The following is a 17520-nucleotide window of genomic DNA, read 5'->3' on the forward strand; positions in this document are numbered from 1 at the left end:
AAATGACTTAAATGTAAATGTAAATGTAAAATCTATAGTACCAGTCTGTATAGCACCTAGCCCTAATCTATAGCACCAGTCTGTCCTACATGGTGAGATTACAACACCTAGCCCTAATCTATAGCACCAGTCTGTCCTACATGGTGAGATTATAACACCTAGCCCTAATCTATAGCACCAGTCTGTCCTGCATGGTGAGATTATAACACCTAGCCATAATCTATAGTACCAGTCTATATAACACCTAGCCCTAATCTATAGTACCAGTCTATATAACACCTAGCCATAATCTATACTACCAGTCTGTATAACACCTAGCCCTAATCTATACTACCAGTCTATATAACACCTAGCCCTAATCTATAGCACCAGTCTATATAACACCTAGCCCTAATCTATAGTACCAGTCTGTATAGCACCTAGCCCTAATCTATAGTACCAGTCTGTATAACACCTAGCCCTAATCTATAGCACCAGTCTGTATAACACCTAGCCCTAATCTATAGCACCAGTCTGTGTAACACCTAGCCCCAATCTATAGTACCAGTCCGTATAACACCTAGCCCTAATCTATAGTACCAGTCTGTATAACACCTAGCCCTAATCTATAGCACCAGTCTATATAACACCTAGCCCTAATCTATAGTACCAGTCCGTATAACACCTAGCCCTAATCTATAGTACCAGTCTGTATAACACCTAGCCCTAATCTATAGCACCAGTCTGTATAACACCTAGCCCTAATCTATAGTACCAGTCTGTCCTGCATGGTGAGATTATAACACCTAGCCCTAATCTATAGTACCAGTCTATATAACACCTAGCCCTAATCTATAGTACCAGTCTGTATAGCACCTAGCCCTAATCTATAGTACCAGTCTGTATAACACCTAGCCCTAATCTATAGCACCAGTCTGTATAGCACCTAGCCCTAATCTATAGTACCAGTCTATATAACACCTAGCCCTAATCTATAGCACCAGTCTATATAACACCTAGCCCTAATCTATAGCACCAGTCTGTGTAACACCTAGCCCCAATCTATAGTACCAGTCTGTATAACACCTAGCCCTAATCTATAGTACCAGTCTGTGTAACACCTAGCCCCAATCTATAGTACCAGTCTGTATAACACCTAGCCCTAATCTATAGCACCAGTCTGTATAGCACCTAGCCCTAATCTATAGTACCAGTCTATATAACACCTAGCCCTAATCTATAGCACCAGTCTATATAACACCTAGCCCTAATCTATAGCACCAGTCTGTGTAACACCTAGCCCCAATCTATAGTACCAGTCTGTATAACACCTAGCCCTAATCTATAGTACCAGTCTGTGTAACACCTAGCCCCAATCTATAGTACCAGTCTGTATAACACCTAGCCCTAATCAATAGTATCAGTCTGTCCTGCATGGTGAGATTATAACACCTAGCCATAATCTATAGTACCAGTCTCTCCTGCATGGTGAGATTATAACACCTAGCCCTAATCTATAGCACCAGTCTGTCCTGAGTGGTGAGATTTTAACACCTAGCCCTAATCTATAGTACCAGTCTATATAACACCTAGCCCTAATCTATAGTACCAGTCTATATAACACCTAGCCCTAATCTATAGTACCAGTCTATATAACACCTAGCCCTAATCTATAGTACCAGTCTATATAACACCTAGCCCTAATCTATAGTACCAGTCTGTATAGCACCTAGCCCTAATCTATAGTACCAGTCTGTCCTGCATGGTGAGATTATAACACCTAGCCCTAATCTTAAGCACCAGTCTGTATAACACCTAGCCCTAATCTATAGCACCAGTCTATATAACACCTAGCCCTAATCTATAGTACCAGTCTGTATAGCACCTAGCCCTAATCTATAGCACCAGTCTGTATAACACCTAGCCCTAATCTGTAGCACCAGTCTATATAACACCTAGCCCTAATCTATACTACCAGTCTGTATAGCATTTAGCCCTAATCTATAGTACCAGTCTATATAACACCTAGCCCTAATCTATAGTACCAGTCTGTCCTACATGGTGAGATTATAACACCTAGCCCAAATCTATAGTACCAGTCTGTCCTACATGGTGAGATTATAACACCTAGCCCTAATCTATAGCACCAGTCTGTCCTTCATGGTGAGATTATAACACCTAGCCCTGAAACCGCACCTCTTTAAGGAATACCTAGGATAGGATAAGTAATCCTTCTAACCCCCCCCCTAAAGATCTAGATGCACTATTGTAAAGTGGTTGTTCCACTGGATATCATAAGGTGAATCCACCAATTTGTAAGTCGCTCTGGATAAGAGCGTCTGCTAAATGACTTAAATGTAAATGTAAATGTAAAATCTATAGTACCAGTCTGTATAGCACCTAGCCCTAATCTATAGCACCAGTCTGTCCTACATGGTGAGATTACAACACCTAGCCCTAATCTATAGCACCAGTCTGTCCTACATGGTGAGATTATAACACCTAGCCCTAATCTATAGCACCAGTCTGTCCTGCATGGTGAGATTATAACACCTAGCCATAATCTATAGTACCAGTCTATATAACACCTAGCCCTAATCTATAGTACCAGTCTATATAACACCTAGCCATAATCTATACTACCAGTCTGTATAACACCTAGCCCTAATCTATAGCACCAGTCTGTATAGCACCTAGCCCTAATCTATAGTACCAGTCTATATAACACCTAGCCCTAATCTATAGCACCAGTCTATATAACACCTAGCCATAATCTATAGCACCAGTCTGTATAGCACCTAGCCCTAATCTATACTACCAGTCTGTATAACACCTAGCCCTAATCTATAGTACCAGTCTATATAACACCTAACCCTAATCTATAGCACCAGTCTATATAACACCTAGCCCTAATCTATAGCACCAGTCTGTCCTACATGGTTAGGCTATAGCACCTAGGGACAGGGGGATAGAGGGACAGTGAGAGAGAGAGTGGATAGGGAGAGAGAGAGGACAGAGAGAGAATGGTACAGGGGGAGAGAGAGTGACAGGGAGAGAGGGAGAGGGACAGGGAGAGAGCGAGAGGGAGAGAGCGAGAGGGACAGGGAGAGAGCGAGAGGGACAGGGGGAGAGGGACAGGGAGAGAGGGCGAGGGACAGGGAGATTGAGAGTGGATAGGGAGAGAGAGAGAGAGGACAGAGAGAGAATGGGACAGGGGGAGAGAGAGTGACAGGGAGAGAGCGAGAGGGACAGGGAGAGAGCGAGAGGGACAGGGAGAGAGGGAGAGGACAGGGAGAGAGGGACAGGGAGATTGAGAGTGGATAGGGAGAGAGAGAGAGAGGACAGAGAGAGAATGGGACAGGGGGAGAGAGAGTGACAGGGAGAGAGCGAGAGGGATAGGGAGAGAGCGAGAGGGACAGGGAGAGAGGGAGAGGACAGGGAGAGAGGGACAGGGAGATTGAGAGTGGATAGGGAGAGAGAGCGAGAGGACAGAGAGAGAATGGGACAGGGGGAGAGAGAGTGACAGGGAGAGAGCGAGAGGGACAGGGAGAGAGGGAGAGGACAGGGAGAGAGGGACAGGGAGATTGAGAGTGGATAGGGAGAGAGAGAGAGGACAGAGAGAGAATGGGACAGGAAGAGAGAGAGTGACAGGGAGAGAGCGAGAGGGACAGGGAGAGAGGGAGAGGACAGGGAGAGAGGGACAGGGAGATTGAGAGTGGATAGGGAGAGAGAGAGAGAGAGAGGACAGAGAGAGAATGGGACAGGGGGAGAGAGAGTGACAGGGAGAGAGCGAGGGACAGGGAGAGAGAGAGTGACAGGGAGAGAGCGAGAGGGACAGGGAGAGAGCGAGAGGGACAGGGAGAGAGGGAGAGGACAGGGAGAGAGGGACAGGGAGATTGAGAGTGGATAGGGAGAGAGAGAGAGAGGACAGAGAGAGAATGGGACAGGGGGAGAGAGAGTGACAGGGAGAGAGCGAGAGGGATAGGGAGAGAGCGAGAGGGACAGGGAGAGAGGGAGAGGACAGGGAGAGAGGGACAGGGAGATTGAGAGTGGATAGGGAGAGAGAGCGAGAGGACAGAGAGAGAATGGGACAGGGGAGAGAGAGTGACAGGGAGAGAGCGAGAGGGACAGGGAGAGAGGGAGAGGACAGGGAGAGAGGGACAGGGAGATTGAGAGTGGATAGGGAGAGAGAGAGAGGACAGAGAGAGAATGGGACAGGAAGAGAGAGAGTGACAGGGAGAGAGCGAGAGGGACAGGGAGAGAGGGAGAGGACAGGGAGAGAGGGACAGGGAGATTGAGAGTGGATAGGGAGAGAGAGAGAGAGAGAGGACAGAGAGAGAATGGGACAGGGGGAGAGAGAGTGACAGGGAGAGAGCGAGGGACAGGGAGAGAGCGAGAGGGACAGGGAGAGAAGGAGAAGGACGGACAGAGAGAGAGGACAGGGAGAGAAGAACTATCTCAGTATGTATTGGAGCATGCATGGTGAGACCACAGGAAAGGCCAGGGGAGAGGTCAGGGGTTAAAGATCAGACACGGGGTCAGGGAACCCTAGTCTGTAACTACTTTGTCAGAGCGACTGTATGTCTACCTGCTTCAATTACTAAACATTTATTGGGTGATTCCTGTCTGTCTGCAGGACTAAGTCTGGTGGAGAGTTACCCGTACGAACGAGAGGAGAGGGGCTTCGACTATGTACGGCTGGCCTACATGGCTGCAGGTGAGTGTTTACCCTGGGGGTAGATAGAGGGGGGCAGCTATAGGCCTGGCCTACATGGCTGCAGGTGAGTGTTTACCCTGGGGGTAGATAGAGGGGAACAGCTATAGGCCTGGCCTACATGGCTGCAGGTGAGTGTTTACCCTGGGGGTAGATAGAGGGGGCAGTGTGTCTGTCCTGGGACCAACTAGACTAACCTGTCTGTCCTGGGACTAACTAGACTAACCTGTCTGTCCTGGGACTAACTAGACTAACCTGTCTATCCTGGGACCAACTAGACTAACCTGTCTGTCCTGGGACTAACTAGACTAACCTGTCTATCCTGGGACCAACTAGACTAACCTGTCTGTCCTGGGACTAACTAGACTAACCTGTCTATCCTGGGACCAACTAGACTAACCTGTCTGTCCTGGGACTAACTAGACTAACCTGTCTATCCTGGGACCAACTAGACTAACCTGTCTGTCCTGGGACCAACCAGACTAACCTGTCTGTCCTGGGACCAACTAGACTAACCTGTCTGTCCTGGGACCAACCAGACTAACCTGTCTGTCCTGGGACTAACTAGACTAACCAGTCTATCCTGGGACCAACTAGACTAACCTGTCTATCCTGGGACCAACTAGACTAACCTGTCTGTCCTGGGACCAACTAGACTAACCTGTCTGTCCTGGGACCAACTAGACTAACCTGTCTGTCCTGGGACCAACTAGACTAACCTGTCTGTCCTGGGACTAACTAGATTAACCTGTCTGTCCTGGGACCAACTAGACTAACCTGTCTGTCCTGGGACCAACTAGACTAACCTGTTTGTCCTGGGCCTAACTAGACTAACCTGTCTGTCCTGGGACTAACTAGACTAACCTGTCTGTCCTGGGACTAACCAGACTAACCTGTCTGTCCTGGGACCAACTAGACTAACCTGTCTGTCCTGGGACTAACTAGACTAACCTGTCTATCCTGGGACCAACTAGACTAACCTGTCTGTCCTGGGACCAACTAGACTAACCTGTCTGTCCTGGGACCAACTAGACTAACCTGTCTGTCCTGGGACCAACTAGACTAACCTGTCTGTCCTGGGACCAACTAGACTAACCTGTCTGTCCTGGGACCAACTAGACTAACCTGTCTGTCCTGGGACCAACCAGACTAACCTGTTTGTCCTGGGCCTAACTAGACTAACCTGTCTGTCCTGGGACTAACTAGACTAACCTGTCTGTCCTGGGACTAACCAGGCTAACCTGTCTGTCCTGGGACCAACTAGACTAACCTGTCTGTCCTGGGACCAACTAGACTAACCTGTCTGTCCTGGGACCAACTAGACTAACCTGTCTGTCCTGGGACCAACTAGACTAACCTGTCTGTCCTGGGACTAACTAGACTAACCTGTCTGTCCTGGGACCAACTAGACTAACCTGTCTGTCCTGGGACTAACCAGACTAACCTGTCTGTCCTGGGACTAACTAGACTAACCTGTCTGTCCTGGGACTAACTAGACTAACCTGTCTGTCCTGGGACCAACTAGACTAACCTGTCTGTCCTGGGACTAACTAGACTAACCTGTCTATCCTGGGACCAACTAGACTAACCTGTGTGTCCTGGGACCAACTAGACTAACCTGTCTGTCCTGGGACCAACTAGACTAACCTGTCTGTCCTGGGACCAACTAGACTAACCTGTCTGTCCTGGGACCAACTAGACTAACCTGTCTGTCCTGGGACCAACTAGACTAACCTGTCTGTCCTGGGACCAACTAGACTAACCTGTCTGTCCTGGGACTAACCAGACTAACCTGTCTGTCCTGGGACCAACTAGACTAACCTGTCTGTCCTGGGACCAACTAGACTAACCTGTCTGTCCTGGGACCAACTAGACTAACCTGTTTGTCCTGGGACCAACTAGACTAACCTGTTTGTCCTGGGACCAACTAGACTAACCTGTTTGTCCTGGGACTAACTAGACTAACCTGTCTGTCCTGGGACCAACTAGACTAACCTGTCTGTCCTGGGACCAACTAGACTAACCTGTCTGTCCTGGGACTAACTAGACTAACCTGTCTGTCCTGGGACCAACTAGACTAACCTGTCTGTCCTGGGACCAACTAGACTAACCTGTCTATCCTGGGACCAACTAGACTAACCTGTCTGTCCTGGGACTAACTAGACTAACCTGTCTATCCTGGGACCAACTAGACTAACCTGTCTGTCCTGGGACCAACTAGACTAACCTGTCTGTCCTGGGACCAACTAGACTAACCTGTCTGTCCTGGGACCAACTAGACTAACCTGTCTATCCTGGGACCAACTAGACTAACCTGTCTATCCTGGGACTAACTAGACTAACCTGTCTGTCCTGGGACCAACTAGACTAACCTGTCTGTCCTGGGACTAACTAGACTAACCTGTCTATCCTGGGACCAACTAGACTAACCTGTCTGTCCTGGGACCAACTAGACTAACCTGTCTGTCCTGGGACCAACTAGACTAACCTGTCTATCCTGGGACCAACTAGACTAACCTGTCTATCCTGGGACCAACTAGACTAACCTGTCTATCCTGGGACTAACTAGAGTTTTCCTTCTTAGTTCCAATTGTTCAGTTTTTTCTATTTTGGATTGGCTCTCTGGTTTTGTGTATCTCTGGTTTTGTGTATCTCTGGTTTTGTGTATCTCTGGTTTTGTGTATCTCTGGTTTTGTGTATCTCTGGTTTTGTGTATCTCTGGTTTTGTGTATCTCTGGTTTTGTGTATCTCTGGTTTTGTGTATCTCTGGTTTTGTGTATCTCTGGTTTTGTGTATCTCTGGTTTTGTGTGTCTTCTCTATCACATGATCACCCTTTTCTGACTGAACTAGGATTCCCTCCAGGATGCTCTGCTTTCCAAAAGATTTCAAATCGAACTTTCATGATATGTAACTTTTAAATTGCATGTATTTTGGTCAGTCCAAAATTACTTTTTAATTCTGACATGGAAATAAATATATTTCCTATTACCATTTGCGGTTTCTATGCCTTTAGTTTCCCCATGTGAACCAATTTATCTGTGAATTGTTTAAAAAGCGAATTAATTTTCCTTGCTTTATCCTTTGAAAATCGAGATGTGAAAAGATTCTGGGGATGAGCATGTAGATCTTCAATATGTACCCATTGTTCGTCTTTAGGGGTTGGAGAGGTTCACCGACCACCACAGACACTCTCTCTCTCTTCTTCCCGTTTCATTACACTATGATCATTTTCAACATTTTGATGCCATATTTATAATTATATCAAATACACGCAATACATGTTTCAGCAACAGGTTTCTGTGCCAATGCACCACACAACCAATAAACAAATCGTATCGACTTCGGCCACTTTAATGGCCACTATCATGGTTTGTATTTTCAACACCACAATAAATCGACTTTGTCAATCTGGACAAACATAAAATACATCCCTACCTTGTAGGCTTATCCAGTATGTAGTCAGACAGACTAAAAAAAAAAATCGGAAAAATCCTGAGCAGTCAGAATGACTGATTTATCTGTTCTACTGTCAAATAGTTAATCTGTCACTGTATTCCTAGTTATGTGTACATATCTAACTCAATGACCTCGTACCCCTGCACATCGACTCAGTACTGGTACTCTGTGTATAGAGCCATGTTATCATTGACTCAGTACTGGTACCCAGTGTATAGAGCCATGTTATCATTGACTCAGTACTGGTACCCAGTGTATAGAGCCATGTTATCATTGACTCAGTACTGGTACCCAGTGTATAGAGCCATGTTATCATTGACTCAGTACTGGTACCCAGTGTATAGAGCCATGTTATCATTGACTCAGTACTGGTGCCCAGTGTATAGAGCCATGTTATCATTGACTCAGTACTGGTACCCAGTGTATAGAGCCATGTTATCATTGACTCAGTACTGGTACCCAGTGTATAGAGCCATGTTATCATCGACTCAGTACTGGTACCCAGTGCATAGAGCCATGTTATCATCGACTCAGTACTGGTACCCAGTGTATAGAGCCATGTTATCATTGACTCAGTACTGGTGCCCAGTGTATAGAGCCATGTTATCATTGACTCAGTACTGGTACCCAGTGCATAGAGCCATGTTATCATTGACTCAGTACTGGTACCCAGTGTATAGAGCCATGTTATCATTGACTCAGTACTGGTACCCAGTGTATAGAGCCATGTTATCATTGACTCAGTACTGGTACCCAGTGTATATAGCCATGTTATCATCGACTCAGTACTGGTACCCAGTGTATAGAGCCATGTTATCATTGACTCAGTACTGGTACCCAGTGTATAGAGCCATGTTATCATTGACTCAGTACTGGTACCCAGTGTATAGAGCCATGTTATCATTGACTCAGTACTGGTACCCAGTGTATATAGCCATGTTATCATTGACTCAGTACTGGTACCCAGTGTATAGAGCCATGTTATTACCTCGTACCCCTGCACGTCGACTCAGTACCAGTATTTAGTAAATGTGCAGGGGTACGAGGTAACAGTCAGGAATCACATCGATGGGTTAGTCAGGAATCACATCGATGGGTTAGTCAAGGAATCACATCGATGGGTTAGTCAAGGAATCACATCGATGGGTTAGTTAGGAATCACATCGATGGGTTAGTCAATAATCACATCGATGGGTTAGTTAGAAATCACATCGATAGGTTAGTGAGGAATCACATCGATGGGTTAGTCAGGAATCACATCGATGGGTTAGTCAAGGAATCACATCGATGGGTTAGTCAAGGAATCACATTGATGGGTTAGTTAAGGAATCACATCGATGGGTTAGTTAGGAATCACATCGATGGGTTAGTTAGGAATCACATCGATGGGTTAGTTAAGAATCACATCGATGGGTTAGTTAGGAATCACATCGATGGGTTAGTCAAGAATCACATCGATGGGTTAGTTAGGAATCACATCGATGGGTTAGTCAAGAATCACATCGATGGGTTAGTCAGGAATCACATCGATGGGTTAGTTAGGAATCACATCGATGGGTTAGTTAGGAATCACATCGATGGGTTAGTTAGGAATCACATCGGTGGGTTAGTTAGGAATCACATTGGTGGGTTAGTCAAGAATCACATCGATGGGTTAGTCAGGAATCACATCGATGGGTTAGTCAAGAATCACATCGATGGGTTAGTCAGGAATCACATCGATGGGTTAGTTAGGAATCACATCGATGGGTTAGTTAAGAATCACATCGATGGGTTAGTCAATAATCACATCGATGGGTTAGTCAATAATCACATCGATGGGTTAGTTAGGAATCACATCGATGGGTTAGTCAGGAATCACATCGATGGGTTAGTCAAGGAATCACATCGATGGGTTAGTCAAGGAATCACGTCGATGGGTTAGTCAGGAATCACATCGATGGGTTAGTCAAGAATCACATCGATGGGTTAGTCAGGAATCACATCGATGGGTTAGTTAGGAATCACATCGATGGGTTAGTTAAGAATCACATCGATGGGTTAGTCAATAATCACATCGATGGGTTAGTCAATAATCACATCGATGGGTTAGTCAATAATCACATCGATGGGTTAGTTAGGAATCACATCGATGGGTTAGTTAAGAATCACATCGATGGGTTAGTCAATAATCACATCGATGGGTTAGTCAATAATCACATCGATGGGTTAGTTAGGAATCACATCGATGGGTTAGTCAGGAATCACATCGATGGGTTAGTCAAGGAATCACATCGATGGGTTAGTTAAGGAATCACATCGATGGGTTAGTCAAGGAATCACGTCGATGGGTTAGTCAGGAATCACATCGATGGGTTAGTCAAAAATCACATCGATGGGTTAGTCAAGGAATCACATCGATGGGTTAGTTAGGAATCACATCGATGGGTTAGTTAAGGAATCACATCGATGGGTTAGTTAGGAATCACATCGATGGGTTAGTTAAGGAATCACATCGATGGGTTAGTCAGAAGGCTAAGGGTTAGTTAAGGAATCACATCGATGGGTTAGTTAAGAATCACATCGATGGGTTAGTTAGGAATCACATCGATGGGTTAGTCAAGAATCACATCGATGGGTTAGTTAGGAATCACATCGATGGGTTAGTCAAGAATCACATCGATGGGTTAGTCAGGAATCACATCGATGGGTTAGTTAGGAATCACATCGATGGGTTAGTTAGGAATCACATCGATGGGTTAGTTAGGAATCACATCGATGGGTTAGTTAGGAATCACATCGATGGGTTAGTCAAGGAATCACATCGATGGGTTAGTCAGGAATCACATCGATGGGTTAGTCAAGGAATCACATCGATGGGTTAGTCAATAATCACATCGATGGGTTAGTCAAGGAATCACGTCGATGGGTTAGTTAGGAATCACATCGATGGGTTAGTCAGGAATCACATCGATGGGTTAGTCAAGGAATCACATCGATGGGTTAGTCAAGGAATCACATCGATGGGTTAGTTAAGGAATCACATCGATGGGTTAGTCAAGGAATCACGTCGATGGGTTAGTCAGGAATCACATCGATGGGTTAGTTAAGGAATCACATCGATGGGTTAGTTAGGAATCACATCGATGGGTTAGTTAAGGAATCACATCGATGGGTTAGTCAGAAGGCTTCATTTGTAATTAAGGCTGGTGTTGTGAAGAGATAGAAATGGAGGAGCTGGTCTTCATTCACCCTCAATACACACACACACACACACACACACACACACACACACACACACACACACACACACACACACACACACACACACACACACACACACACACACACACACACAGCACGCACACACACACACACACACACACACACAACAAAAAACACACACACACAACACACACACACACACACAGCACGCACAACACAAACACAAAAAAAAAAAAAACACACACACACACACACACACACACACACACACACACACACACACACACACACACACACACACACACACACACACACACACACACACAGCGAGCTCTGCATTAACCCTCCAAAATATGATATTAAATGATGACGGCTAATTAAACCCAGTGTCCAGACAGAACAGACACATCCAACGCTTCATTCATGTTATATTCAGTACCTACTGCAGATAAGACTTATTTCAGATTACTTTTTAATTTACATAGAATGAATCCTTTTCATTTAATTTGCAGATGCAGGAGGCTTGTCACTAAAAACTCCAATTAGTCTTATTAATTATTGGGTGAAATTGAATATGACTCAAATTAATGAGAGGCTTAAGCACAGAGGCTGCGTTCTAAAAAGACATCCTGTATGGGTCCTGGTTAAAAGACATCCTGTATGGGTCCTGGTCAGAAGACATCCTGTATGGGTCCTGGTTAAAAGACATCCTGTTATGGGTCCTGGTTAAAAGACATCCTGTATGGGTCCTGGTTAAAAGACACCCTGTATGGGTCCTGGTTAAAAGACATCCTGTTATGGGTCCTGGTTAAAAGACATCCTGTATGGGTCCTGGTTAAAAGACATCCTGTATGGGTCCTGGTTAAAAGACATCCTGTATGGGTCCTGGTTAAAAGACATCCTGTTATGGGTCGTGGTTAAAAGACATCCTGTATGGGTCCTGGTTAAAAGACATCCTGTATGGGTCCTGGTTAAAAGACATCCTGTATGGGTCCTGGTTAAAAGACATCCTGTTATGGGTCCGGGTTGAAAGACATCCTGTATGGGTCCTGGTTAAAAGACATCCTGTATGGGTCCTGGTTAAAAGACATCCTGTTATGGGTCCTGGTTAAAAGACATCCTGTATGGGTCCTGGTTAAAAGACACCCTGTATGGGTCCTGGTTAAAAGACATCCTGTTATGGGTCCTGGTTAAAAGACATCCTGTATGGGTCCTGGTTAAAAGACATCCTGTATGGGTCCTGGTTAAAAGACATCCTGTATGGGTCCTGGTTAAAAGACATCCTGTTATGGGTCGTGGTTAAAAGACATCCTGTATGGGTCCTGGTTAAAAGACATCCTGTATGGGTCCTGGTTAAAAGACATCCTGTATGGGTCCTGGTTAAAAGACATCCTGTTATGGGTCCGGGTTGAAAGACATCCTGTATGGGTCCTGGTTAAAAGACACCCTGTATGGGTCCTGGTTAAAAGACATCCTGTATGGGTCCTGGTTAAAAGACATCCTGTATGGGTCCTGGTTAAAAGACACCCTGTATGGGTCCTGGTTAAAAGACATCCTGTATGGGTCCTGGTTAAAAGACATCCTGTATGGGTCCTGGTTAAAAGACATCCTGTATGGGTCCTGGTTAAAAGACATCCTGTATGGGTCCTGGTTAAAAGACATCCTGTATGGGTCCTGGTTAAAAGACATCCTGTATGGGTCCTGGTCAGAAGACATCCTGTATGGGTCCTGGTCAGAAGACATCCTGTAGGGGTCCTGGTTAAAAGACATCCTGTATGGGTCCTGGTTAAAAGACATCCTGTATGGGTCCTGGTCAGAAGACATCCTGTATGGGTCCTGGTCAGAAGACATCCTGTATGGGTCCTGGTTAAAAGACATCCTGTATGGGTCCTGGTCAGAAGACACCCTGTATGGGTCCTGGTTAAAAGACATCCTGTATGGGTCCTGGTCAGAAGACATCCTGTATGGGTCCTGGTTAAAAGACATCCTGTATGGGTCCTGGTTAAAAGACATCCTGTATGGGTCCTGGTTAAAAGACATCCTGTTATGGGTCGTGGTTAAAAGACATCCTGTATGGGTCCTGGTTAAAAGACATCCTGTATGGGTCCTGGTTAAAAGACATCCTGTATGGGTCCTGGTTAAAAGACATCCTGTATGGGTCCTGGTCAGAAGACATCCTGTATGGGTCCTGGTTAAAAGACATCCAGGGACCACTACATAGGGGACAGGGTTAGGGACCACTACATAGGGGACAGGGTTAGGGACCACTACATAGGGGACAGGGTTAGGGACCACTACATAGGGGACAGGGTTAGGGACCACTACATAGGGGACAGGGTTAGGGACCACTACATAGGGAACAGGGTTAGGGACCACTACATAGGGGACAGAGTTAGGGACCAGTACATAGGGGACAGGGTTAGGGACCACTACATAGGGGACAGAGTTAGGGACCACTACATAGGGAACAGGGTTAGGGACCACTACATAGGGGACAGAGTTAGGGACCACTACATAGGGGACAGAGTTAGGGACCACTACATAGGGGACAGGGTTAGGGACCACTACATAGGGGACAGGGACCACTACATAGGGGACAGGGCTAGGGACCACTACATAGGGGACAGGGTTAGGGACCACTACATAGGGGACAGGGTTAGGGACCACGACATAGGGGACAGGGACCACTACATAGGGGACAGGGCTAGGGATCACTACATAGGGGACAGGGTTAGGGACCACTACATAGGGGACAGGGACCACTACGTAGGGGACAGGGACCACTACATAGGGGACAGGGTTAGGGATCACTACATAGGGGACAGGGCTAGGGACCACTACATAGGGGACAGGGTTAGGGACCAATACATAGGGGACAGGGTTAGGGACCACTACATAGGGGACAGGGACCACTACATAGGGGACAGGGACCACTACATAGGGGACAGGGACCACTACATAGGGGACAGGGACCACTACATAGGGGACAGGGTTAGGGACCACTACATAGGGGACAGGGACAGGGACCACTACATAGGGGACAGGGTTAGGGACCACTACATAGGGGACAGGGACCACTACATAGGGGACAGGGACCACTACATAGGGAACAGGGTTAGGGACCACATAATAAAGCTATTTTTTACATCAGATGTCACAAAGTGCTATGCCTGTTTTTGTTTCCAGTAGATGAGGTCGGCATAGCGACGGTGAACCGTTGCCTGGACGCGGCGAAGGCGTGTAACGTGGACGAGACCTGTCAGAAGCTCCGTACGGAATACGTCTCGGCCTGCATCCAGCCGTCGGCCCGACCCTGTAACAGAGCCAGGTGTAACAAGGCTCTTAGGAAGTTCTTCGACCGGGTCCCTCCTGACTACACCCACGAGCTACTGTTCTGCCCCTGCACAGGTAGGAGGGGTGGGGGGTGTAGTGTGTGGGTGTGAGTGTGTGGGTATGAGTAGTGTGTGAGTGTAGTGTGTGGGTGTGTGTAGTGTGTGTCGGTGTAGTGTGTGGGTATGAGCAGTGTAGTGTGTGGGTGTAGTGTGTGGGTATGAGTAGTGTGTGAGTGTAGTGTGTGGGTGTGTGTAGTGTGTGTCGGTGTAGTGTGTGGGTATGAGTAGTGTAGTGTGTGGGTGTAGTGTGTGGGTACGAGTAGTGTAGTGTGTGGGTGTAGTGTATGGGTGTGAGTGTAGTATGTGGGTGTGTGTAGTGTGTGGGTGTGAGTGCAGTGCAGTGTGTGGGTGTGAGTGGTGTGAGTGCAGTGTGTGGGTGTGTGAATGTAGTGTGTGTGTGTGTGTGTGTGTGTGTGTGTGTGTGTGTGTGTGTGTGTGTGTGTGTGTGTGTGTGTGGGTGTGGTATGTGAGTGTGTGTTGTGTGTGGCTGTGTGGGTGTGTGAGTGCAGTGTTTGTAGTGTGTAGTGGGTGTGTAGTGTGTTGGTGGGTGAGTGTAGTGTGGGTGTGTGTGGGTGTGAGTGTGTGGGTATGAGTAGTGTGTGGGTGTGAGTGTGTGGGTATGAGTAGTGTAGTGTGTGGGTATGAGTAGTGTAGTGTGTGGGTGTAGTGTGTGGGTATGAGTAGTGTAGTGTGTGGGTGTAGTGTGTGGGTACGAGTAGTGTAGTGTGTGGGTGTAGTGTATGGGTGTGAGTGTAGTGTGTGGGTGTGTGTAGTGTGTGGGTGTGAGTGCAGTGCAGTGTGTGGGTGTGAGTGGTGTGAGTGCAGTGTGTGGGTGTGTGAATGTAGTGTGTGTGTGTGTGTGTGTGTGGGTGTGGTATGTGAGTGTGTGTTGTGTGTAGCTGTGTGGTTGTGTGAGTGCAGTGTTTTGTAGTGTGTAGTGTGTGTGTGTAGTGTGTTGGTGGGTGAGTGTAGTGTGGGTGTGTGTAGTGTACTGTGTGGGTGAGTGTGTGTGTGTGCAGTGTTTGGGTGTGTGAGTGTGTGAGTGTAGTGTGGGTGTGTGTGTAGTGTGTGGGTGTGTGTAGTGTGTGGGTGTGTGTAGTGTGTGGGTGTGTGTAGTGTATGGGTGTGAGTGTGTGTAGTGTGTGTGTGTGTGTGTGTATTGTGTGGGTGTGTGTAGTGTGTGGGTGTGTGTAGTGTGTGGATGTGAGTGTGTGTAGTGTGTGGGTGTGTGTAATGTGTGGGTGTGTGTAGTGTGTGGGTGTGTGTAGTGTGTGGGTGTGTGTAGTGTGTGGGTGTGTGTAGTGTGTGGGTGTGTGGGTGTGTGTAGTGTGTGGGTGTGAGTGTGTGTAGTGTGTGGGTGTGTGTATTGTGTGGGTGTGTGTGAGTGCAGTGTGTGGTTGTGTGTGGGTGTGTGAGTGTGGTATGTGAGTGGGTGTGTGTAATGTGTGGGTGTGTGAGCGCAGTGTGTGGGTGTGGGTGAGTGCAGTGTGTGTGTGTAGTGTGTGTGTGTGTGTGTGGATGTGTGATTGTAGTGTGTAGTGTGTGTGTGTAGTGTAGTGTGTGTGAGTGTAGTGTGTGAGTGTGTGTAGTGTGTGGGTGTGTGTAATATCTGGGTGTGTGTAGTGTGTGGGTGTGAGTGTGTGTAGTGTGTGGGTGTGTGTAGTGTGTGGGTGTGTGTAGTGTGTGGGGTGTGAGTGTGTGTAGTGTGTGGGTGTGTGTAGTGTGTGGGTGTGTGTAGTGTGTGGGTGTGAGTGTGTGTAATGTGTGGGTGTGTGTAGTGTGTGGGTGTGAGTGTGTGTAGTGTGTGGGTGTGTGTAATGTGTGGGTGTGAGTGCAGTGTGTGGGTGTGTGTATTGTGTGGGTGTGTGGGTGTGTGAGTACAGTGTATGGTTGTGTGTGGGTGTGTGATTGTAGTGTGTGGGGGTGTGAAGTGTGTGTGTAGTGTGTGGGTGGGTGAGTGTTGTTTGGGTGTGTGTAGTGTGTGGGTGTGTTTTGTGTGTATGTGAGTGTAGTGTAGTGTGTGTGTGAGTGAGTATAGTGTATGGGTGTGTGTAGTGTGTGTGTATTGTGTGAGTGTAGTGTATGGGTGTGTGTAGTGTGTGGGTGTGTGTGGTGTGTGGGTGTATGGGTGTGTGTAGTGTGTGGGTGTGTGTGGTGTGTGGGTGTGTGTGTGTGGGTGTTTGGGTGTGTGTATTGTGTGTGTATTGTGTGAGTGTAGTGTATGGGTGTGTGTAGTTAGTGTAGTGTGTGGGTGTGTGTATTGTGTGAGTGTAGTGTGTGGGTGTGTGTAATGTGTGGCTGTGAGTGCAGTGTGTGGGTGTGAGTGTGTGAGTGTAGTGTGTGTGTGTGTGTGTGTGTGTGTGAGTGTGGTATGTTTGTAGTGTGTAGTGTGTGTGTAGTGTGAGGGTGTGTGTAGCGTGTGGGTGTGTGTAGTGTGTAGTGTGTGGGTGTGGGTGAGTGCAGTGTGTGTGTGTAGCGTGTGGGTGTGTGATTGTAGTGTGTAGTGTGTGTGTAGTGTGTGTGTAGTGTGTGTGTAGTGTGTGGGTTTTTGTGTTTGTGTGTGTGTGTGAGTGTGGTATGTTTGTAGTGTGTAGTGTGTGTGTAGTGTGTGGGTGTGTGTAGCGTGTGGGTGTGTGTAGTGTGTGGGTGTGGGTGAGTGCAGTGTGTGTGTGTAGTGTGTGGGTGTGTGGGTGTGTGATTGTAGTGTGTAGTGTTGTGTAGTGTGTGTGTAGTGTGTGGGTTTTTGTGTGTGTGTTCTGTGAGTGTAGTGTGTG

General features: G+C 47.0%; 1 protein-coding gene across 1 annotated transcript in view; it reads left to right on the forward strand.

Annotated features, from left to right (window-relative positions):
* gfra4a (GDNF family receptor alpha 4a) overlaps window positions 1–17520 on the forward strand; it is a 126284-nt gene that overhangs the window by 70389 nt on the left and 38375 nt on the right. The window contains exons 3-4 of the mRNA XM_045694477.1: window positions 4616–4696; window positions 14541–14762. Of these exons, the coding sequence (XP_045550433.1) occupies window positions 4616–4696; window positions 14541–14762 (303 nt within the window). The remainder of the gene's footprint in view (window positions 1–4615; window positions 4697–14540; window positions 14763–17520) is intronic.

This window comes from Salmo salar, chromosome ssa01, assembly GCF_905237065.1.
Source record: "Salmo salar chromosome ssa01, Ssal_v3.1, whole genome shotgun sequence".
Lineage (NCBI taxonomy): Eukaryota > Metazoa > Chordata > Actinopteri > Salmoniformes > Salmonidae > Salmo > Salmo salar.